Source organism: Aethalodelphis obliquidens, unplaced genomic scaffold, assembly GCF_003676395.1.
Source record: "Aethalodelphis obliquidens isolate GAN/ISIS:26980383/991018 unplaced genomic scaffold, ASM367639v1 scaffold68, whole genome shotgun sequence".
Classification (NCBI taxonomy): Eukaryota; Metazoa; Chordata; class Mammalia; order Artiodactyla; family Delphinidae; genus Aethalodelphis; species Aethalodelphis obliquidens.
This window is the reverse complement of record NW_020838012.1, coordinates 1,660,642-1,685,818: the sequence shown is the minus strand read 5'-3', so window position 1 is coordinate 1,685,818 and position 25,177 is coordinate 1,660,642. Positions and strand designations below refer to the sequence as shown.

The following is a 25,177-nucleotide window of genomic DNA, read 5'->3' as shown; positions in this document are numbered from 1 at the left end:
CGACTATGAATTCTTCTAGCTTGATCCTGAGAATAATTGCTTTTTTTTTTGGTTACTTCCTTTATACACTTATTATAGATAGCAGGAGAGCAGGAATATTAATAGTAATCACACCAGCAGCAATAATAGTTGGCATTTATTGAGAGCTCGCATGTACCAAGCACTTCACATGTAGTCATTAATTTAGTCTTTAATCCTAAAATGGCAAGCACTACTAATCCCATTTTCCAGGTGGAGAAACCGAGACAAAGGGAACTGAGTAGCTGTTCAGTTCTTACAGCTAGCAAGTGCTCAAAATTGGCAGAATGAATGCAGGATCACCATGTTCTTATAATTAATGTACTATACCCCTCTTTCTCAAGTTATAATTTGTAAAGATAAATTCTGAGTATACACTTTCACTTTACATGTGTTGTTTGGACTTCACTTAAAATATCACAAGTGTCTCTCAAACCCTGTGTTTTCATTACTCTCATCACTGCTATGAATTCTTCTAGTTTGATCCTGAGAATAATTGCCTTTTTCTTTTTGGTTAAGATCCTTTTCTTTTCCCTCAATCTCAATCCTTATTTGAGCTTATTCTCAGACCTGTAGGCTCTTGGCTAATCCATTCAATCATATTCATTCTTCACTCTAGTTTTCCTCCGATCATGTTCTCTTCACAATTCTCTCAGTCCTACAACTCAGTCAGTCTGTGTTCCCTTTCCCCCCAATAGACTTAAGATTTATTGTTTTGAATATTAGTAAGTTTAGAAGATGGAGTACCAGTCACTTGACTTAAGTTCACTTTACCAGATAATTTCACTTTTGCATGTTAGACATTAGTATTTGTGCAATTGAATTTTGTCACTCAGATAAAGAACAAATAATAAATTTTATTGGGTAAAATGATTGGGTGAATTTTTTCTACTCATAAGTTTTCCTTGTCTTTTTGAGCAATTTCTTAGTTTATTGAAAACTATTTAACATAAACTGACTAAATCAAGTAAAGTTTAAGAGATTATATATGAAAATAAAAAGTGAAATGGATTTCATTGCATAAAAACAGCAAGCAGCTCCAAATGCTCTTAAAAAAAGAAAATCCAAATCCCTTAGTTAATAGAAAAATGACTTTTAATTCATTCATTCATTCACTTATTTGTGTATTTATTTTTCTGGTGCTTTTAAGTCAAATCTAAAAATTCTAAGCGATCACAATGCCTCCTAAATTTGACTTACAAATGAGGATACCAAATGAGAAAATATAACTTAGAGAATTAAAAATTATCTTTGATTTTACTTCATTTATATTTGTAGCCACCATATGTGGTTCATTTTATAAAATGAATTAGCTACCTAACCTCACTCAACAGTCTTTACTTATTCATCTCTATATCTGCAGCAAGGCCCTGGGCAAAATGACCAAGATACAGCAGAGCAAGACATGGGAAACATTCCTTACCTTTAAAGAAGACAAAATTCCCATCACTGTTTTCATAAACTGCATCGATACTAGGAGGCAAGCCCCGCCAGAAGTAAGTAATTTGCATGGGGTATCCATCCATCACCCTGTTGTTTCTTACTCGCCAAAACCACTGGTCCTACAAACCAAACACAAGCATCTTTCAACAAAGGTGAGACCTTGGGGAATTTCCCTGTGTGATGGTTTAATGCTTTCACAGCTAAGCTAGTGCTGTTATCACTGGCCTGTATCAAAACAGTCAAAGAAACAGCTACCTTGCCCAGAATGATCACAAACGTTCTGTAGTAAACTACCCAATGTCTAATCCATACATTGTGGTTAAAAAGATAATGTAAAAATACTTAATCTTGGCAGTTTACATTATCTCCAAGGCTTTCTAGATTGAAAAACAGAGGTAGCACAGACAAGTTCCTGCCAGATTTGTGGATTAAGTGAGCTTTCCAAAATATAAGAGCAGCATGTGAACACATGCACCTTTGCATTTACAGACATGTGCAAGATCTCCATCTGAAGTGTTGGGATGAAATAGGGAGGCCATGCCTCCTGGTATGCCCATGTTACACCTACTTTCCCATGTAATTATAAGTAGAGTCCTCTTTCACCTTCAAATGTGTCCTGGTTTGGATGATAAATTATATTGTCACCTTAAATGAACAAAGTAAACTTGAAGGAAGATCAGCAGAGTGGATTCCAATCTGGGTCAATTGCCTCTCCTATTCGCTCTCATAATAACCTGTACTTCACTCAGTCATAGCACAGGCCGTTTTATATTAAATGTGTTTACTCTTATCTCTAGTGAATAATATATATGACTTGCTACATAGCAGGTATTTATAAATATTGTTGACTTAATAATTAGACTACACACAATAGTTTTCATCATAAATTCTTACTAAGGGCAAAAACTCTTTCCCCAAAATGTATATCTGATGACATTAAATTGTTTTCTATTGAAAATTTTGGAATAATTTAGAAACTATCCAAAGTGCTTTAATATTAGAAAAACTAGGTATATTTAAAAAAATTAGTTTCCAGTAAATTAAAATTTACTATTACATTTTATTTCAGTATTTACAAGCAGAGTTTTACTTGCAAGTTATATATTTGTACTATTTAGATAAGTGCATATCACAAAAATACTTCCATTTCAATTGTCCTCTGTTCTCTTCCCCCAGCTTAGGTATTAGCAAGTGATTTATTATAGAGCTTTCCCAAGCTTTTGGCTAAGAATAGTTTAGCCTGAGTAGATTTCCTAGAATTTGTCAGTTATTCATATATTCATTCATGCACACACACACAATCTACTAAGGATTCTTGGATTTCAGGTGATATGATAAAAAGGAGATTTCTTCCTATCTAAATGAATCCCAAATATTAAAATTGTCTTAATAATCTTTGAATAATTGCTCTAGTTATAATGGGCTGTCTTCTCTACTTATTTTGCTATTTATAGATAAAGGAGGAAGTAGGGGGCTTCCCTGGTGGCGCAGTGGTTGAGAATCTGCCTGCTAATGCAGGGGACACGAGTTCGAGCCCTGGTCTGGGAGGATCCCACATGCCGCGGAGCAACCAAGCCCGTGAGCCACAACTACTGAGCCTGCGCGTCTGGAGCCTGTGCTCTGCAACAAGAGAGGCCGCGATAGTGAGAGGCCTGCGCACTGTGATGAAGAGTGGCCCCCACTTGCCACAACTAGAGAAAGTCCTCGCACAGAAATGAAGACCCAACACAGCCCAAAATAAATAAGTAAATAAATTAATTTTTAAAAAATCAGAGAGAACATTTCCCGGCTGTGGTCAGAGGAAGTGCTGACTACTGAATAAAAAAAATAAAATAAAAAAGGAGGAAGTAGCTTAATTAATGACTGAGCTCACATTCTATTCTTGTTCTGTTCCTTGATAACTGTGTCACCTTGGTTGAGGTGCTAGTTACTGAGTTATTACCAGTAACTGACTCATAGTATGATTACTATATTAAATGTAAAGGACTTTCTGAGGATCTGGCACATGGTAACATTAAAACTCTTGGTGGTTATTGTTAAAATTATATTGAAACTAGGTACCCTGGTTTTCCTGTTTATAGTTCTGTTTACAATTTTGTCTTGTTCCTTATTTCTTCTTCAAATTTTAATCATATTTTGGCTCTAGACACGCATCTCCTTCCCACAACATCTCCTTATGTTATTAACCTTATGTTGATAATTTCCACAGTACCAGGTATCCTGAATTAATAAATGTTTTGATCCACGTGCAGGAGATACATTAAGCTGATTTTAAATTACAAAGTTATTTCATGAAAAGATTGATCTAAGAAAATATGTATGGGCATTAAGATCCAAACTTTAATGTCAGCAGATGATATTCTGATAATTTAAAACAAAAACAGCATCTTGGTCTAGCTGCAACAGGGGTTTTTAACTGGGTGTTAAAGTCATTCCAATCTCCACATAAAAAATTTTTAAATTATTGTAATATATATCCTAAAATAAATAAAAATGGCTAAAAACCTACTGGATTCTGACAAAGAAATAAGTGACCATGATTATTTATGGAACAATTAAACAAAAAGCTCTTTAAGATGAAGAATAGGAAGAAATTGGATGAAAAAGCCTGGAAATATATTCCAATTTTTCTCAGAGAAACACTTCACATTGCTAGAATCTCCCCCATACTGAGACAGGGCCAGTGGCTCTTTGGGACAAATAGGCTGCAGTCAGAAGATAGAAGTACAATCCCAAAATGCCACTAATGATGTAAGAAATGAAATTACTCCCTCAAGATAAGCAGAGTTAATTTGCAAATCTTCTCAAGGTAATGCGGAAGCATAGATGAATTCATGATTATTTCTCATTGATAGTAGCCTTGGCAGAGAGTCATATAAATTGTAGTTGCTCTGGTTGTGATTCTATTCAATTTATTCAAAACTACTCTGTTTAGCAGCATTCAATGGTACAAATAATTTAGTAAGTATTCTGTCACAGATGATGTAAACACATACCACAGTCACAATAGATGGCCACTTCAGAAAAAGTGCTTGTGACTAATTTGCAGAGAGAGGATATTTAAAATAATATTGAGGTCTCAGTGCAAATTATCCTTCCAAATTAAACTTTCTCTGACCACCTTATCTAAAATTGAAGCCCTTCACTCCACCCACCCATACTTGCTTTTACTCTCTCCCCTCTTCTGCTTTTTCATTATTGATTACATTTACCATTGTTTTACACAATACATGTTTTACTTATTTTTTGTTCATTCTCTCTCCACTGGAACAGCAGCTCAATGATGGCAAACGGGTTTGTCTTTTGTTTTCTTATGGCTTCCTATTTCCAGGAAAATGCCTTGCACACAGTAGAAGCTCAGTAAGTATTTATTGAAAGAAAACAAAAGTTAGGGAGGAAAGGGCAAAGTTAAAGTAAGTGATTTTTTTTAGAAGCCAAAAGCTATATGGGAGTCACAAGAACACAAAAGTGCTATGAATAGAAAGATGATTAGTACATATTTCATTTTATGCAAGGGTATGATATATAAAGGACTTTGAACCATGGGTGGATGAAAAAAAAAATGTTTTCACCTTTCCAAACAATGTGTGTTTTGTCTTGGCCTATGATGTAAAGGAAAGAATGAGGAATCACCTCTACAGCCCCCTAAAAATATTGTTTATATCTTGCCTCTGACCTCTTTTTGGCTACAGCTCTTATAGAAAGGGTGGGAAGGGATAGGATACACTAAAAATAATCACAGCTAGCACATTTGCAAAGTCAACTTGTGATAAAGCATCGTGCTTAAAAATTACCAAATAGGAATTCCTACTTAAACACCAATATTTCACTTCAGATATGAACACTTTGGAGCTTATACATAGATTTTTCTTTCCATGTAGTATGGGATCCAGACAGACCACTTTTTTCACAAAGATAACAAATCCATGGTATATATCACAAAAAGTAACATTCAAGAGAAATACAGTTTGCTTTTCTTCTGTTCCCTTTAAAATTCTGGTTTATAATCTAATCTGCACGTTGTTCACAGACAACTGTACAGAAAAGGTGTCCTCCTGCTGTCTGCATATGAAGATGATGATGTTACTGATGTACTTGCAGTAGAGGATGCTGTCTTCAGGCCTCTTTATAAAAAAACAATTAGTAGAAATGACTTACTTTTACTTCTCTTCTAAGATATAATATTTGTTTGTTTAACCAACAACTTGTTGTAAATCTATGAATGTCTCACATGTCTCAATATGAACGTTTCCAGAAGGCATTCACTGTTCTCACAGCCCCCTCCTGCTGTGCCACCTTAGGCTTCCTCTAGTCCTTCCCACTTCTAAAATAGCATCTCAAATCTCTTGATTTTTCATCATCACTGTCACCATCCTACTCAGGCTGCCACTGCATTTCACTCAGATGACTGCAATGCCAACTGAAAGCCACTGGTTTGCTTCCTACTGCATCTGAAGCAGAATTCAAACTCAGCCCTGGCCCCAGCCCCTGTGCAGCCCCTTACGGGGTTCTTCTGTGTTCATGGTGTTCCAGTCACATGGGCTTCCTTCTGGTTTCTCAATAGAGTCAAGCTTTTTCCTTCCTCAAGACTTCTCCTATGCAGTTTGCTGCACTTTGAATGTTCTTTCCCTTCCTCATACTTTTCACTGATTGTGAATCATCTATTAGTTCTCAGCTAAAATATCCTTTCCACAAAAAGGCCTTAGCTGTTCCTTGATTGAAATTAGGTGACTCTACTATACTATTTCACAGTAGTCTGTAATTTTATAGTACTTACCCAGTCAGTTACTATATAATTATTTTTGTGTCTTGAAGTCTTCCCACTGTTCCACTGTGTTATGTGCCCCAGAACAGTGGGTTGGCAGGGATACTGAATTACCAGCTTTGAGCACTGTGTCTTGCAAAGTGTAGGAGCCCTAAACATATTTAATGGACATACCTCTTGATCTTTTTTTAATCAAACCACATGTGTTGAATAACAAATATACCCGATTGCTTAAATCAAGGTAACTGATTAATATGGGTGCCAAACTATTTATTAAAATGACATTCTAATCAAATCAAGGGAACTCACCAGTTATGAAAAAAATTAGAAAAATATTTATGACTATAATACAGATTTATTTATAAGCAATCATATATTTTCTTTTTTTTGAGGACTTAATATATGGCTTGGAGAGTGTCTGGGGAATCTGGTGTTCAAAATTAATCTGGTTCTTAAGAAAGCAAAATCAGACATGTAATAATAGTGGAAGAAAGCCCAAATCATGGCAGCTATATGCATAATAAGGGGGAAAGCAATCTGAATGAATGCTTAAAATTAGAGGAAGAAATGTTGGCCTTCTACTCTGTGGTAGGCCTGTATTTGTTTCTACTGCTTCTAAGGCAGAACGACACCTCTGAGACCCCCAGTTCCACCCTGGAACCACCCTTGGAAGCCAGAATCATCAAGTGATCTCACAGGTAACTGGAGTTAAGGAGCTAGCAGTGCATGGGTAGCTACATAAATCTGGGCAGGAAATGGAGCCAGCAAGGACTTCTAAGCCTAAGAGAAACATCCTTAAAGATGCCTCCTAAGAAAGCATCTGTCCCAGGCCACTGCTTTTTTGAAAGGTCAAGAGGAATAAAAGGGAAATTTGAAGACAAGATTACCGATGGCCATGTTTGCAGTTAAAAGAAAAAATATTCTTTGGTGCTAACACTTTCCCCATTTGGACTGACTCATTGTCTTACACATTCTTCAAATGAACAGAGTAAAAGCAAATGATCAGAATTTCTTATAAAATTTAGTGGTCAAACATTGTTTAATCATACCATATGCTAGATCCTATATCTCTCAATCATGTGCATAATTACTGAGCCTACTGGAATACAATTCATATTAATGAATAACAACTATTAGGCTAAATCTATTCATTTTTAGTAATATATATTACTAAATCCAACACATAAATTACCTACAAGTTTTAAAAAATCTTTTTATATTGAAGTAACTATAGAATCACATTATAGTTTTAAGAAAAAACAGAGATTCCTTACACTCTCTCCCGTTTCCTCCAGTGATACCTCTTTCATAACAAAAATACAATATCAAGACTAGACACTTAAGATTGATACACTCCACTGACCTGCTCAAAATTTTACATGCACTTGAGTGTACATGTGTGTGTTTATGCTAATTTTAATATTGAAAGTAAACCTTTATGATGCAGAGATATGAATGTTGCCACCTTAACCAAGTGATCAAGCTTTGCATCAGTCATAGTAACTTGATATTATACACCACCTAACGTGATAAAACATAGAATACCTAGACATTTGAAGGCCACAGGATCATCTATGAAGTGCAACCATGTAGAAGCCAAACATGTTTAAAGTAGAATTTCATTGAGCCTTTAGGCTTAACTTCTTCCAGTTTATAGGAAAAAGGAATAAGTTAAATGACACTTAAACAGTCAAACACATTTCAGAATGTGAGATGGTATATAAGAGAACTGGCCTAGTCTCAGCAAGAAAGAAGAAGAAAAAAAAAGGCAGGGAGAAAAAAAGCTGTAGAGAATAATCAGTTAAAAGATCTAAATAGACATAACAACCATATGCAATGCATGGATAGTCACCGGATCCTCTATTTGGAAGTGAAGTTTCATAATATCCACAACTTTCTTTCAAATGTTTCACCAAACGCTTGGGCATGTGTTTTGCACATGCACACATACATATGTAAAGAAAATAGAGGCCAACACTAACCGTTCTTAAATCTATATATTAGATGTGCATATGCTCATTCTTCCAACTTTTCTGTAATTTTGAAGATCCCGCACGCGGTAATGAAGATCCCGCATGCTGCCAACAAAGACCCAGTGCAGTCAAATAAATAAATAAATAAATTGTGAATTGTGAAAGGTACTGGTATATTTAAAGAGAGAAAGACCATTTACATATAATTAGCTATATTTCTTTTTCAACATTGGAAAAGAAAAAGTAAAATTATAACTTAGAGAAAAAAAAAAACTATGAAAGGATGCTTAAAAGATGTATCTAGTAAAGGTAATACCATTCTGGGAAGCTTTCATTATTTTATCACAAGAGCTGACACAAACTGGCTTTAGATATATAAACCTTAGGAGAAAACCTGTTGAAAGTAACCATTAAAAGATACTTTCTCATCAAGACAGTCATGAATGTCTGCAATGATTTTGCAGGCACAATTTTCAGGGCTCATCAATCAAAGATTAACCAAATGTCATTCCAGGAGAAATGATACAGCAGTACATCTCAACAGGTCAAATAGGTCTGGATATTGTCTGTAGTTTTTGAAAAATGCTTAAAACACAGACTCACTATAATGGAGGAAGGAAGTAAGATATTAACAAGTGATTCTTCTAAATCAATTTCAAAAGTCACAATGCTGGAATCTCCCTTAATATCTTTAACTATTTTCAAGAAAGAATCTATTATAGTTACCATCTGGATTTAGAAATGTAAATTATTTTAAGAAATAACATGTATATTTTTGTTTCAAATGAAAGGAGAATTGGTATTTTCAGAATAATTTATCATATGTGCTAAATTTATGTGATACTTTTTATAGTCTCCAACTGTAAAAAAAATTTTTTTTTCAATCAACTTATATTGAAAAATCTACACACTAAAAGGTTTAGTGATATGTCAGATATGGATCACTTGTTAATTAGTATTTATAAAATCTTAACAAAAAGAATACTAATTTTTACAACTGAAAATTAATAATTATCCATACATAATATAATAACATAAATATTTGTTTTTATTCCATTTATATATGTAAATGATGAATGGTTATGAAGTATTTCTATACGAAGTGTAGTTAAGCCCTGTAATAGAAAGATCTGAGGAGCAAATGAAAGATGGATGTGTGTCGACACTGTTTTCTTTTTAGGTCCTTATATCATTTTTTTCCTGTTTCTTTTTGCATCTACTCTTGTTCAGAAACCACTTTGCAATGATTGTGATGGAGAAAAGAACAGTTTACTAAAAAATGCTTAATCAATACACTGCCTTTAGGGAAAGGAGCCTCAAATGGTAGATATGATTGTACCATACAGTACTATGACATTTTGCTTTCCCTCCACTCCTATGAGGATCATGAATATTGGCAGGGTGATCTAAATTTCAATTCACATATCATGTAATTGAGTTGAAAAAAAAGAAAAGATTTCATTCCTCCCACTGAACTAGCAGTTCTGGATTCCAAAAATATGAACTCTTTAAGAATGTACATTCATTCTAGAGGGGAAAAGAGGCAAACAACTAATTTCAAAGGCTGTGTGAAATGCTATTATTGCCATCTCTATAAAATGGGAACTGCCATTTAGTGAATATAACGAGCTGGGAAACAGCTGTGTCATTAGCACACCTATCAAGAATTACCATCTCTTTATTTTTGACCTGAAGAAAGATGTCTCATTTACAATAAAAACATGTTCCTGCTGAATAAAGTGTAGGTTATTTTTTACTCAAGGTAATTGAGAGGGCAGTTATTCAATTTAGTTTTTTAACCACAAAATCTAAAATTGTTTCCTCAATTATTTTCTATCAGCTCATCAAGTTTTATTTTCTTCATAATATCTATCGTTCTCTGAAATTATCTTGTTTATTTGGTCACCTGTCTCTCATCATAGTATGCACCTCATCTATCTTATTCAAACACTGCACTTCTCAGTTCTGGAATAATACCCAGCACTGTGTGTTAAATAAGTGTTCAAAGACAGAGAAAAAGAGATAGTGAAAGAGAGACACATGAGCAAATCTTTTCCTTGGCCTGGATGTAGGGGACCTGGTTTGTCAATGTTTAACTTAAGTGCCCCCACAGAAAGTCTTCCCCAGTCCCTCTTTACAGCCCATACAGCACCCAGATCTACCAAAGAACTTAGATCACTATATGGAAATCATCCATTTGCCAGCCTGTTTCTACATGTTCTAAATGAGCATCATTATCATTTGCTTTCTCCCTTCCTCCCTCCCTCCCTTCCTTCCTTTTTTTTTTTAAGACTCAATTCAGACTTCACCATCTCCAGGGACATTCACTTAATACTATGCCTCTATTTCCCAAGAGCTCTTTCTTCCCTATAGGTGACCTTTCTGTTTTTCCCATTGCATTCTGTAGTATAGTATTGGCCACGGTGCCATGACAAGGTCATGATATAAAGAAGGGGAAAGAGAGATATTTCATGAGAAAGAGATGTTTCATAATGTGACATCAGAAGAATCAAGGGTTGAGCTAGAGCTATGGAGTATTATTTTTATGGCTTCCTCTTCAACCTGTTATATTCTTTTCCCCCAGTCCTAACCATACTAAATGGAGGAAACTCATTGAGCTGAAAGAATGTGGAAAACAGAGCAGACAATCAGTGATAAGAAATATATCCTGGACAGAAATAGTCATCAATAGACTCTATGCAAAATCTCTGAGCAAGGGCAGAAGCCTAAGGGGGAAGGGAGGAAAGCAGGCTAGATGCCCGGAAGGGAATATGCTGGAGGGAAACTTTTTTTTTTCTTTTAAAGGGATACAAAGTTACTTGTCAACAAATTAGGTGTTAAAGGTCTATGTTGAATTAGAGGTTTGCTCCTAAGAGATAAGCGTAGATTGAGTGGAAAATTCTCAAGAAATTACAAAGCAAAAAAACCGTGAAAGATTGTTAAGGGACTTAGTTCAGAGTTCAGGTGCAGTTGTTACCATAACAGGAGAGACTAATCCTCATTACCCTTACCTAATTACTTTATGCTAATATAATCTTGAAAACATGCCTTCTGTTGCTACTGTTTTGCTGTGGTTTATTTACTTAACTAGGGAGTTCAAAAGGTAATTGATTTTCCTTAAACTCAAAGAAAGTCCTCAAGAAACTACCTGATGTGCAATAAAATAGTAATGAACTTCTAAATTTGTTCTGAGGGAAGTCAGATTATCACAATCATTAGCAAACGTAAAGCACTTGTGCTATTGGTTCACAATCTATCAAGTGAAACTATATGAGTAAGCAATATTTGCTTACTGTTGAATTAAAAAAAAGAGAGAAACTTCTCCAAAGTAAATATAAGTTATTAAGTTTCCTAATATTTCAGCTAAATAATGGAGCCTTGGACAACTATTGATGTGGTTGAATAATTTTTGAAAATTATTCTAAGCAAGAAGGAATCTAATAACAGAAGATTAAATAAAATTGATAGATAAGATTTGATGGTTTGTGAAATTATAGAAGCTTAAGATGGTAATATTTTTCAGTAAAACAAATGGTATGTCTCTTCCACTTGGTTGGAAGATTCATAAATTAAGAGGAATTTCAGAAGCCTTTGAAGGTGAGGAAAGATGATGTGTTGACTAGACTTTCATAGGTCCTTTCATAGGGGTACTATAGAAAAGGAAGTAACACACATCATACCAAAGGAAGGTACAAAATAATCTATGCTGCACCAGGTTGAGAGTAATAGTGGGTAAGAGAACACATATCATTTTTGGAGAAGGGGAAATGAGATTTGAAAACCAGAAGTTTAAGTGGTTTGTGGTGGGGATGAGCTCTAGGGAGGGTGGAGTGGTCACAAGAGGAAAATAAAAATTCTAGAAGCAACTGCACATAAATGCTATATGAGATGAAAACAGTATCTTGATGAGATATCCAATGCCAGATCAATAAAATAGAACATATAAGAAAGCAGGTATAGAGATGAAGGACTATAATGAGGAAAAAATAAAATAAGAATAAATGTAGAATTAGAAGGATCTGACAAAAGCTGTGCAGCATTGTGCTCTAGCTATGGGGCAGATGCTTACTAGGGTTTAGAAAAGAAAGCATTGGGGGTTTCAGGAGGCAAGCACATTACTGCAATGACTGGAAAGAAGAAGACATTTGTTTCAGGTAAAGTATCAATAGTAAAATGCTAAATATTGAAACATACACATCCTAGAGTGAGGATGCCAAGTGAATAAAACAATACTGCAGATAACAAACAGTAACCCAAATTAGTCTCCAAGTGTTAAAAAAAAGAAAAGGTAATTTATGAAAAGCATTTAAATAGGTGGGAATATTCCTCCTTGCTCAATCACATGTATTTCAACTGCTCATTTATGCTATACTTATTTACAACTTATATGTTGGGGGATATAGTTGAAAGTTCAAGTATAATTGAGAATATGTTACCCTACCTGTATTTCTTCATGCAGATTCAAATTGACATGAAAGTGAAAAAAGAAGACCAGTTTATTTAGTTGAGCAATTTAATTTTTTTCTCTGTCTTCGGAAGACAGAAATAACTCCTCATTTATTGTTTTTGCAAGATTTCAGCACATTTCAACTTTTTTTTTATTTGTACTGTGTGGTTAAAAAAGAATTTGGAAATCTAGCCTTGGTAAATTTAAGAAAATTGAAATCATATCAAGTATCTTTTCCGACCACAATGCTATGAGACTAGATATCTATTACAGGAAAAGATCTGTAAAAAATACAAACACATGGAGACTAAACAATATACTACTTAATAACGAAGTGATCACTGAAGAAATCAAAAAGGAAATCAAAAAATACCCAGAAACAAATGACAATGAGGACACGACGACCCAAAACCTATGGGATGCAGCAAAAGAAGTTCTAAGAGGGAAGTTTATAGCAATACAATCTTATCTTAAGAAACAGGAAACATCTCAAATAAACAACGTAACCTTACACCTAAAGCAATTAGAGAAAGAAGAAAAAAAAAAACCCAAAGTTAGCAGAAGGAAAGAAATCATAAAGATCAGATCAGAAATTAATGAAAAAGTAATGAAGGAAATGATAGCAAAGATCAATAAAGCTAAAAGCTGGTTCTTTGAGAAGATAAACAAAATTGATACACCATTAGCCAGACTCATCAAGAAAAAGAGGGAGAAGACTCAAATCAATAGAATTATAAATTAAAAAGGAGAAGTAACAACTGACACTGCAGAAAGACAAAGGATCATGAGAGACTACTACAAGCAACTCTATGCCAATAAAATGGACAACCTGGAAGAAATGGATAAATTCTTAGAAATGCACAACCTGTCAAGACTGAACCAGGAAGAAATAGAAAATGTGAACAGACCAATCACAAGCACTAAAATTGAAACTGTGATTAAAAATCTTCCAACAAACAAAAGCCCAGTAACAGATGGCTTCACAGGAGAATTCTGTCAAACACTTAGAGAAGAGTAACACCTATCTTTCTCAAACTCTTCCAAAATATAGCAGAGGGAGGAACACTCCCAAACTCATTCTACAAGGCCACCATCACACCGATACCAAAACCAGAAAAAGATGTCACAAAGAAAGAAAACTACAGGCCAATATCACTGATGAACATAGATGCAAAAATCCTCAACAAAATGCTAGCAAACAGAATCCAATAGCACATTAAAAGGATCATACACCATGATTAGCTGGGGTTTATTCCAGGTATGCAAGGATTCTTCAATATATGCAAATCAATCAATGTGATACACCATATTAACAAATTGAAGGAGAAAAACAATATGATCATCTCAATAGATGCAGAGAAACCTTGTGACAAAATTCAACACCGATTTATGATAAAAACCCTGCAGAAAGTAGGCATACAGGGAACCTTCCTCAACATAATAAAGGACATATATGACAAATCCACAGCCAACATTGTCCTCAATGGTGAAAAACTGAAACCATTCCCACTAAGTTCAGGAATAAGAAAAGGTTGCCCACTCACACCACTCTTATTCAACATAGTTTTGGAAGTTTTAGCCACAGCAATCAGAGAAGAAAAAGAAATAAAAGGAATTCAAATTGGAAAAGAAGAAGTAAAGCTGTAACTGTTTGCAGGTGACATGATACTATACACAGAGAATCCTAAAGATGCCACCAGAAAACTACTAGAGCTAATCAATGAATTTGGTAAAGTTGCAGGATACAAAATTAATGCACAGAACTCTCTGGCATTCGTATGCACTAGTGATGAAAAATCTGAAAGTGAAATTAAGAAAACACTCACATTTACCATTGCAACAAAAAGAATAAAATATCTAGGAATAAACCTACCTAAGGAGACAAAAGACCTGTATGCAGCAAATTATAAGACACTGATGAAAGAAATTAAAGATGATACAAATAAATGGAGAGATATGCCATGTTCTTGGATTGGAAGAATCAACATTGCGAAAATGACTCTACTACCAAAAGCAATCTACAGATTCAATGCAATCTCTATCAAATTACCAATGACATTTTTCACAGAACTAGAACAAAAAATTTCACAATTTATATGGAAACACAAAAGACTCCGAATAGCCAAAGCAATCTTGAGAGCGTAAAATGGAGCTAAAGGAATCAGTCTCCCTGGCTTTAGACTATACTACAAAGGTACAGTAATCGAGACAGTATGATACTGGCACAAAAACAGAAATATAGATCAATGGAACAGAATAGAAAGCCCAGAGATAAACCCACGCACATATGGTCACCTTATCTTTGATAAAGGAGGCAAGAATATATAGTGGAGAAAAGATAGCCTCTTCAATAAGTGGTGCTGGGAAAACTGGACAGGTACATAGAACACTCCCTAACACCATATACAAAAATAAACTCAAAATGGATTAAAGACCTAAATGTAAGGCCAGCACTATCAAACACTTTGAGGAAAACATATACAGAACACTCTATGACATAAATCACAGCAAGATCCTTTTTGACCCACCTCCTAGAGAAATGGAAATAAAAACAAAATTAAACAAATGGGACCTAGTGAAACTTCAAAGCTTTTGCACAACAAAGGAAACCATAAACAAGACCAAAAGACAACCCTCAGAATGGGAGAAAATTTTTGCAAATGAAGCAACTGACAAAGGATTAATCTCCAAAATATACAAGCAGCTCATGCAGCTCAAAGCAAATAAAAACAAACAACCCGATCGAAAAATGGGCAGAACATCTAAATAGACATTTTTCCAAAGAAGATATACAGATTGCCAACAAACATGTGAAAGAAGGCTCAACATCATTAATCATTAGAGAAATGCAAATCAAATCTACAATGAGGTATCAACTCACACCCGTCAGAATGGCCATCATCAAAAGACCTACAACCAACAAATGCTGGAGAGGGTGTGGAGAAAAGGGAACCCTCCAACACGGTTGGTGGGAATGTAAATTGATACAACCACTATGGAGAACAGTATGGAGGTTCCTTAAAAAACTAAAAATCGAACCACCATATGGCCCAGTGATCCCACTACTGGGCACATATCCTGAGAAAACCGTAATTCAAAAGAGCCATGTATCACAATGTTCATTGCAGCATTATTTACAATAGCCAGGACATGGAAGCAACCTAAGTGTCCATCAACAGATGAATGGATAAAGAAGATGTGGCACATATATATAATGGAATATTACTCAGCCATAAAAAGAAACGAAATTAAGTTATTGGTAGTGAGGTGGATGGACCTAGAATCTGTCATAAAGAGTGATGTAAGTCAGAAAGAGAAAAACAAATACCGTATGCGAACACATATATATGGAATCTAAGAAAATAAAAAAACGGTCATGAAGAACTTAGCGGTAAGACGGGAATAAAGACACAGACCTACAAGAGCATGGACTTGATATGGGGAGGGGGATGGTTAAGCTGTGACAAAGTGAGAGAGTGGCATGGACATATATACACTACCAAACGTAAAATAGATAGCTAGTGGGAAGTAGCCTCATAGCACAGGGAGATCTACTTGGTGGTTTTTGACCGCCTAGAAGGGTGGGATAGGGAGGGTGGGAGGGAGGGAGATGCAAGAGGGAAGAGATATGAGAACATATATATATGTATAACTGATTCACTTTGTTATAAAGCAGAAACTAACACACCATTTAAAGCAATTATACTACAATAAAGATATTAAAAAAATTTGCCATTGTGATTCCTTTAATAGACATTAAAAATATAGATGAATCTCACTTGATGCCATACATCCATTCCTGAAAAGTTGGTTATTGATTATTGTGTGAAGCAAATGCTATTTTAATTGTATGCAAATGAATTAATATTTAAAAGGATTATGTTAAAGAAAATCACTTTACTTGATTTTATAAGTACTCTTTCTATTCAAGATTAAATAAAAACAATATAAAAATCATTTTGCATTAATACAATATTTCTTAATATTTGTTATTTATGGCTCAAATTTTTTTGAGTCAGGCTGCATTTAGACCATTATTTTCTAAAAGGAAAACTGAGTTAGTGAGTTATCTTATCCATAATGTGAGTTGGTAATATATTGTTTAGCTCAACCATTCTCTGTTGTTCAAACCCATTATCAAAATGGGCAATTATTTGAAAATTTAAAAAATTACTTGTATGTTACTAGTTATAAGTAAAAGTGTGTTTATATCATATTTTTAATAGAACTTTACACATATGCATTTTTCCATTCATTTCCAAACTTGAAGTTGAAGACTAAAAATAAATACATAAATAAAAATTATAAAAAGATGGGCTTGGATAATATTGAAATAGTTTTAGTGATTCAAATATGTCTCATGTGATCCTATTTATACGAAACTAACATAGTTACCAAATATTACACTGAAGCAAATGTATTTTATTCCATCTGCCAAGCTGGGCTTACAAAAGTAATCAATATTTTTTCTGGAAAATCTTGGAATTTGGAAAGTCTTTTCTTCCTCTTTCCTATTAATCTTCCAAAATGCTTTTTTTTTTTCTTTTTTAAGGTTAACAGCAAGAAATCATCATCGTTAAACAAAATAGCCATTTGTATGATTTTAAAAATCAGATTTTTTCTATTATCAATGACAAATAAAAATATAGATAAACTATAACTTTGCAATATTTCTATTGCAAATATAGATATTTCTATGTTATCATTCATTCCTGTTAAACTATTTCTTTGGATGGTGGGATACAGCACAAATAATAGCTATTTTTGCCCTGAAAATCCTTACGGATTTTTTTATTCCTTACCCAGTTTCTGTTACTGCTATTTCTTACTAGTCAGTAACACTGGAAATTATGACTGAACACAAAACACATAAGGGAACAGAGGTTAATTCTCTTCAATTTAATAGCTTCTTGTATATTGTTCTGATTCAATTCTTCCCTGTGTCGAGTGTTTCACAATTACCTCTAAAACCACAGAAAGGAGAAAACTATATTTCAGTCTGTGTTAGAGGAAAAGCAATTGAGAAAGTTGTAAAAGCAGCAACATGACTATATGACTAATTCATTATAAATGTACTGTGTTTAAGATATCCTTTTAATCAATGTATTAACCAATGCGTTTACATTTAAATTAATTAAATGTAACTTCAAAAATCAGCTCCTCTGTTGCACCAGTCACATTTCAGGTGCTCAACAGCCACATATGACAGGTGGCTGCCATACTGAACAGCACATATACATAGAGCACTTCATCATCACAAGTTTTATTGAACAGTGCTACCATAGTCCTTGATGGATGGTAGGATTTTTTCCCCATCCTGATTTCTTTTAAAACACCTGTATTTTTAATAAAATAAATTCATATATGCAATAGTGGCCCAAGGCTATGGGAAAATGTTTACTGAGATAATCCTAAACTCTATGTTTCTAGAGCCAGTCTTTAGCAGAAACACTGTAACTATTGATCAGAAACTTGGAATCTTCCCACAATCCCACTGGTGATGTCAGTTGAAATGCTAATTGTGGTAGCTCAGGTGGAGGTACCATGACCACAACTTTTAGAAAATTTGCTGTTGTTGTTTAGAACCTGAGCAAAAACATAATGTTATTTAGCTGTAGGTCTAACTGCAATGCCCTTTCCTCATATTTTTGCCTTGTTGGCTTCTTTTGCTATTGAAACCTCAGCTAAAACGTCACTTCTTCAGAAAGACTCTTCTTGACCACCCAGACTATAGTAGCTATCCTCCCACATTTCTCAACCCTTAACTTCTATTACATTACTGTGTTTCACTTTAATCACTGCATTTATGGATGCCTTATACACGTATGTATATTTATTTGATTTTTCACTGTTTCCGCCTCCACTCAAATACAGTTCATCGTAGGAGAAGGATTTGGGGGTGCTCACTGCAATACCCCCAGGTCTAAGAAGCTTCCAGGCAAAGACAGACACCTTATAAATATTTATCACAGGAATATATCAATGAATGCTTTGGGCAAGAAATGGAGACTCAAGTTACTCATGGTGGAAGTATGCTTTTTAGAAATATAAAAGCATTCTTTAAAGTAAAAAAATATGTTTATATTTCTTTCCCAATTTGATCTTTGCCATTAATATTTTCCAAACTTTATATTGGAAATGTAGTAACTTCAAAGTTACATTTTGTACACATAATTTACTTCGAAGAAAGTTAAATAAGAAGTTAGCCTATAATAAAGAGATTGCCATATGTAGCAATAACTCACTCAAAAGATGACAAGTATCTCTTCGGGAGGCTAGGGATGCATGCAAATCTATTGAATAATGTCAAAGGTATGTAAGTCTCAGATCCTAAATATTCTAAAGAAATCCTGTATAAGTGGAAGTTTTGAAAACGGGCAATTTAGTCGGCACATAGTCAAGAATAGGGGGTAAAAAGAGGCCGACTTTGGTCATGGGAACTTCAATACTACCCAGGGGAGTGTGTGTCCTGAAATCTTAACACATAACTGTTTACAATTTCAACCATGTGCTGGCAGTAACACTGGCAGTATCAAGCTATTAAAAAATGATGGCTCCAGGACACCATTAAGATTGTCCAACTGCTTCAGAAGAAGCTTTCTGATTATAATATGGCTTATAATGCAGACTTTTTTTGAGAATAAATAATACACACTTTTCATTATGATAATTATAATTCTCACTGTAAACAGATAAGTTGTCATTTTAGCTCATGCATCAGGCAGTCTTTGGTGTCTTTACTTTGTTAAATGAGTTGTTTAAAGTTTGAGCCACTGAGGCAGCCTGTCTCATAAACACAAGGACTGGACATTGAAACACTGTTACTTTCACCACTGAATGATACCTGGCCTCCTTCTTGGCCACCTTTCTTTTCTTTCTTTCTTTCTTTTTTTTTTTTTTGTGGTATGTGGGGCTCTCACTGTTGTGGCCTCTCCCATTGCAGAGTACAGGCTCCGGATGTGCAGGCTCAGCAGTCATGGCTCACAGGCCCAGCCACTCCATGGCATGTGGGATCTTCCCAGACCGGGGCACAAATCCATGTCCCCTGCATCCGCAGGCGGACTCTCAACAACTGTGCCACCAGGGAAGCCCCCGGACCTTTTTTTTTTTTTTTGCCTCTCCTGTTGTGGAGCACAGGCTCCAGACACGCAGGCTTAGCGGCCATGGCTCACGGGCCCAGCCGCTCCGCGGCATGTGGGATCCTCCCAGACCGGGGCACAAACCCATGTCCCTTGCATCGGCAGGTGGACTCTCAACCACTGTGCCACCAGGGAAGCCCCCCCCCCAACCATTTTTAACTTCTCAAAATGCAAGCAATTCTGACTTACACTACCGTATTTTTTTTCTGCATCCAGATATTGGTAGTTCTTTGCATTTCTTACAAATTAAATTTAAAACAAAAGTTAAAAATAGTTAAGATAATAACAACACAAATAATTGATGGTTTTAAAATAATCCCCAAATGACATTTTTAATAGCAGAAGAGACATCATTTTAAGCTTTATCTGGATATGCAGGTTACAAATAATGAAGTGTTATAACTTCTTTTAAGGGTGTCTGGGTTACAGCTGAACACAAAACACAATCTTAAGTGGCATTTTCCCTTTTATTTTCATGTTTACACTAGCAATTTCAATGATTCAATAAATGTCTTATGTTTGAAATGAATAATTAAGACATTTAAGAAAAAATTTTCTACATACTATATCAGAATTTGTCCAAAACCCACACTGAATTCTCACTTTAATACGAAGTACCATAACATTTATTTAGTGATAGCCTCATCCATCAGAGGGCAGAGAGCAGAAGCAAGAAGAACTACAATCCTGCAGACTGTGGAACAAAAACCACATTCACAGAAAGATAGACAGGACGAAAAGGCAGAGGGCTATGTACCAGATGAAGGAACAAGATAAAACCCCAGAAAAACAACTAAATGAAATGGAGATAGGCAACCTTCCAGAAAAAGAATTCAGAATAATGATAGTGAAGATGATCCAGGACCTCGGAAAAAGAAAGGAGGCAAAGATCGAGAAGATGCAAGAAATGTTTAACAAAGACCTAGAATAATTAAAGAACAAACAAACAGAGATGAACAATACAAAAACTAAAATGAAAACTAAACTGGAAAGAATTAATAGCAGAATAACTGAGGCAGAAGAATGGATAAGTGACCTGGAAGACAGAATGGCAGAATTTACTGCTGCAGAACAGAATAAAGAAAAAAGAATGAAAAGAAATGAAGACAGACTAAGAGACCTCTGAGACAACATTAAACGCAACAACATTTGCATTATAGTGGTCCCAGAAGGAGAAGAGAGAGAGAAACGACCCAAGAAAGTATTTGAAGAGATTATAGTAGAAAATTTCCCTACCATGGGAAAGGAAATAGCCACCCAAGTCCAGGAAGTGCAGTGAGTCCCACACAGGATAAACCCAAGGAGAAAAATGCCAAGTCACATAGTAATCAAACTGGCAATAATTAAAGACAAAGAAAAAATATTGAAAGCAACAAGGGTAAAATGAAAAATAACATGCAAGGGAACTCCCATAACGTTAACAGCTGATTTCTCAGCAGAAACTCTACAAGCCAGAAGGGAGTGGCATGATATACTTAAAGTAATGAAAGAGAAGAACCTACAACCAAGATTACTCTACCCAGCAAGGATCTCATTCATATTTGATGGAGAAATGAAAAGCTTTACAGACAAGCAAAAGCTAAGAGAATTCAGCACCACCAAACAAGCTCTACAACAAATGAAAAGGAACTTCTCTAAGTGGGAAACACAAGAGAAGAAAAGGACCTACAAAAACCATCCCAAAACAATTAAGAAAATGGTCAAAGGAACATACATATAGATAATTACTTTAAACATGAATGGATTAAATACTCCAACCAAAAGACACTGGCTGGCTGAATGGACACAAAAACAAGACCCATATATATGCTGTCTACAAGAGACCCACTTCAGACCTAGGGACACATATAGACTAAAAGTGATGGGATGGAAAAAGATATTCCATGCAAATGGAAATCAAAAGAAAGCTGGAGTAGCTATACTCATATCAGCTATAATAGACATTAAAATAAAGAATGTTACAAGAGACAAGGAAGGACACTATGTAATGATCATGGGATCAGTCCAAGAAGAAGATATAAAGATTATAAATATATATGCACCCAACTTAGGAACACCTCAAGACATAAGTCAACTGCTAACAGCTATAAAAGAGGAAATTGACAGTAACACAATAATAGTGGGATACTTTAACACCTCACTTACATCAATGGACAGATCATAGAAAATGAAAATAAATAAGGAAACAGAAGCTTTAAATGACACAATAGACCAGATAGATTTAATTGATATTTATAGGACATTCCATCCAAAAACAGCAGATTACACTTTCGTCTCAAGTGCGCATGGAACATTCTCTAGGATAGATCACATCTTGGGTCACAAATCAAGCCTTAGTAAATTTAAGAAAATTGAAATCATATCAAGCATCTTTTCTGACCACAATGCTATGAGATTAGAAATGAATTACAGGGGAAAATAACGTAAAAAACACAAAAATATGGAGGCAAAACAATACGTTACTAAATAACCAAGAGATCACTGAAGAAATCAAAAAATAGCTAGAGACAAATGACAATGAAAATACGGTGATCCAAAACCTATGGGATGCAGCAAAAGCAGTTCTAAGAGGGAAGTTTATAGCTATACAAGCCTACCTCAAGAAATAAGAAAAATCTTAAGTAAACACTCTAACCTTACACCTAAAGGAATTAGAGAAAGAAGAACAAAAAAACCCAAAGTTAGCAGAAGGAAAGAAATCATAAAGATCAGAGCAGAAATATATGAAATAGAAACAAAGAAAACAATAGCAAAGATCAATAAAACTAAAAGCTGGTACTTTGAGAAGATAAACGAAATTGATAAGCCATTCACCAGACTCATCAAGAAAAAGGGGGAGAGGATTCAAATCAATAAAATTAGAATTGAAAAAGGAGAAGTTACAACAGACACCACAGAAATACAAAGCATCCTAAGAGACTACTACAAGCAGTTCTAGGAAAATAAAATGGACAACCTGGAAGAAATAGACAAATTCTTAGAGAGGTATAGCCTTCCAAGACTGAACCAGGAAGAAACAGAAAATATGAACAGACCAACCACAAGTAATGAAATTGAAACTGTGATTAAAAATCTTCCAACAAACAAAGTCCAGGACCAAATGGCTTCACAGGTAATTCTATCAAATATTTAGATAAGAGCTAACACCCATCCTTCTCAAACTATGCCAAAAAATTGCAGAGGAAGGAACACTCCCAAACTCATTCTATGAGGCCACCATCACCCTGATACCAAAACCAGACAAAGATACTACAAAAAAAGAAAGTTACAGACCAATATCAGTAATGAATATAGATGCAAAAATTCTCAACAAAATACTAGCAAACAGACTCCAACAACACATTAAAAGGATCATACACCATGATCAAGTGGGATTTATCCCAGGGATACAAGGATTCTTCAATATATGCAAATTAATCAATGTGATACACCATATTAACAAACTGAAGAATAAAAACCATATGATTACCTCAATAGATGCAGAAAAAGCTTTTGACAAAATTCAACACCCATTTATAATAAAAACTCTCCATAAAGTGGGTATAGAGGGAAACTACCTCAACATAATAAAGGCCATATATGACAAATCCACAGCAAACATCATTCTCAATGGTGAAAAACTGAAAGCATTTCCTCTAAGATGAGGAAAGAGACAAGGATGTCCAATCTCACCACTATTATTCAACGTAGTTTTGGAAGTCCTAGCCACAGCAATCAGAAAAGAAAAAGAAATAAAAGGAATACAAATTGGAAAAGAAGAAGTAAAACTGTCACTGTTCACAGATGACATGATACTATACATAGAGAATCCTAAAACTGCCACCAGAAAACTACTAGAGCTAATCAATGAATTTGGTAAAGTTGCAGGATACAACATTAATGCACAGGAATCTCTTGCATTCCTATGCATTACTGATAAAAATCTCAAAGAGAAATTATGGAAACACTCCCATTTACCATTGCAACAAAAAGTATAAAATATCTCGGAATAAACCTACCTGGGGAGACAAAAGACCTGTATGCAGAAAATTATAACACACTGATGAAAGAAATTAAAGATGATACCAACAGTTGGAGAGATATACCATGTTCTTGGATTGGAAGAATGAATATTGTGAAAATGACTATACTATCCAAAGCAATCTACAGATTCAATGCAATTCCTATCAAATTAGCAACGGAATTTTTTATGGAACTAGAACAAATCATCTTAAAATTTCTATGGAGACACAAAAGATCCCAAATAGCCAAAGCAGTCTTGAAGGAAAAAAATGGAGCTGGAGGAATCAGACTCCCTGACTTCAGACTATACTACAAAGCTACAGTGATCAAGACAATATGGTACTGGCAGAAAAACAGCAACATAGATCAATGGAACAAGATAGAAATCCCAGAGATAAACCCACACACCTATGGTGAATTAATATATGACAAAGGAGTCAAAGATATACAATGGAGAAAAGACAGTCTCTTCAATATGTGGTGCTGGGAAAACTGGACAGCTACATGTAAAAGAATGAAATTAGAACATTCCCTAACACCATACAGAAAAATAAACTCAAAATGGATTCAAGACCTAAATGTAAAACTGGACAGTATAAAACTCTTCGAGGAAAACATAGGAAGAACACTCTTTGACATAAATCACAGCAAGATTTTTTTTGATCCACCCCGTAGAGTAATGGAAATAAAAACAAAAATAAACACATGAGACCTAATGAAACTTCAAAGGTTTTGCACAGTAAAGGAAACCATAATCAAGACGAAAAGATAACCCTCAGAATGGGAGAAAATATTTGCAAACAAATCAACGGACAAAAGATTAATCTCCAAAATATATAAATAGTTCATGCAGCTCAATATTAAAGAAACAAACAACCCAATCCAAAAATGGGCAGAAAACCTAAATAGACATTTCTGCAAAGAAGACATACAGATAGCCAAGAAGCACAATAAAAGCTGCCCAACATCACTAATTAGTAGAGAAATGCAAATCAAAACTACAATGAGGTATCACCTGACATCAGTTAGAATAGGCATCATTAGAAAATCTACAAAAATTAAATGCTGGGGCTTCCCTGGTGGCACAGTGGTTGAGAGTCTGCCTGCCGATGCAGGGGACACAGGTTTGTGCCCTGGTCTGGGAAGATCTCACATACCGCGGAGTGGCTAAGCTCATGAGCCATGGCCACTGAGCCTGCACGTCCGGAGCCTGTCCTCCACAAAGGGAGAAGCCACAACAGTGAGAAGCCCGTGTACCGCAAAAAAATAAAAATATAAAAAATAAATGCTGGAGGGCTTCCCTGGTGGCGCAGTGGTTGGGAGTCCGCCTGCCGGTGCAGGGGACACGGGTTCGTGCCCCGGCCTGGGAGGATCCCACATGCCGCGGAGC

At 35.2% G+C, this 25,177-nt stretch overlaps 1 protein-coding gene across 1 annotated transcript in view; it reads right to left on the bottom strand.

Annotated features, from left to right (window-relative positions):
- Positions 1–25,177, bottom strand: part of MMP16 (matrix metallopeptidase 16) — a 354,140-nt gene that overhangs the window by 56,246 nt on the left and 272,717 nt on the right. The window contains exon 7 of the mRNA XM_027089737.1: positions 1,442–1,580. Coding sequence (XP_026945538.1) covers positions 1,442–1,580 — 139 coding nt within the window. The remainder of the gene's footprint in view (positions 1–1,441; positions 1,581–25,177) is intronic.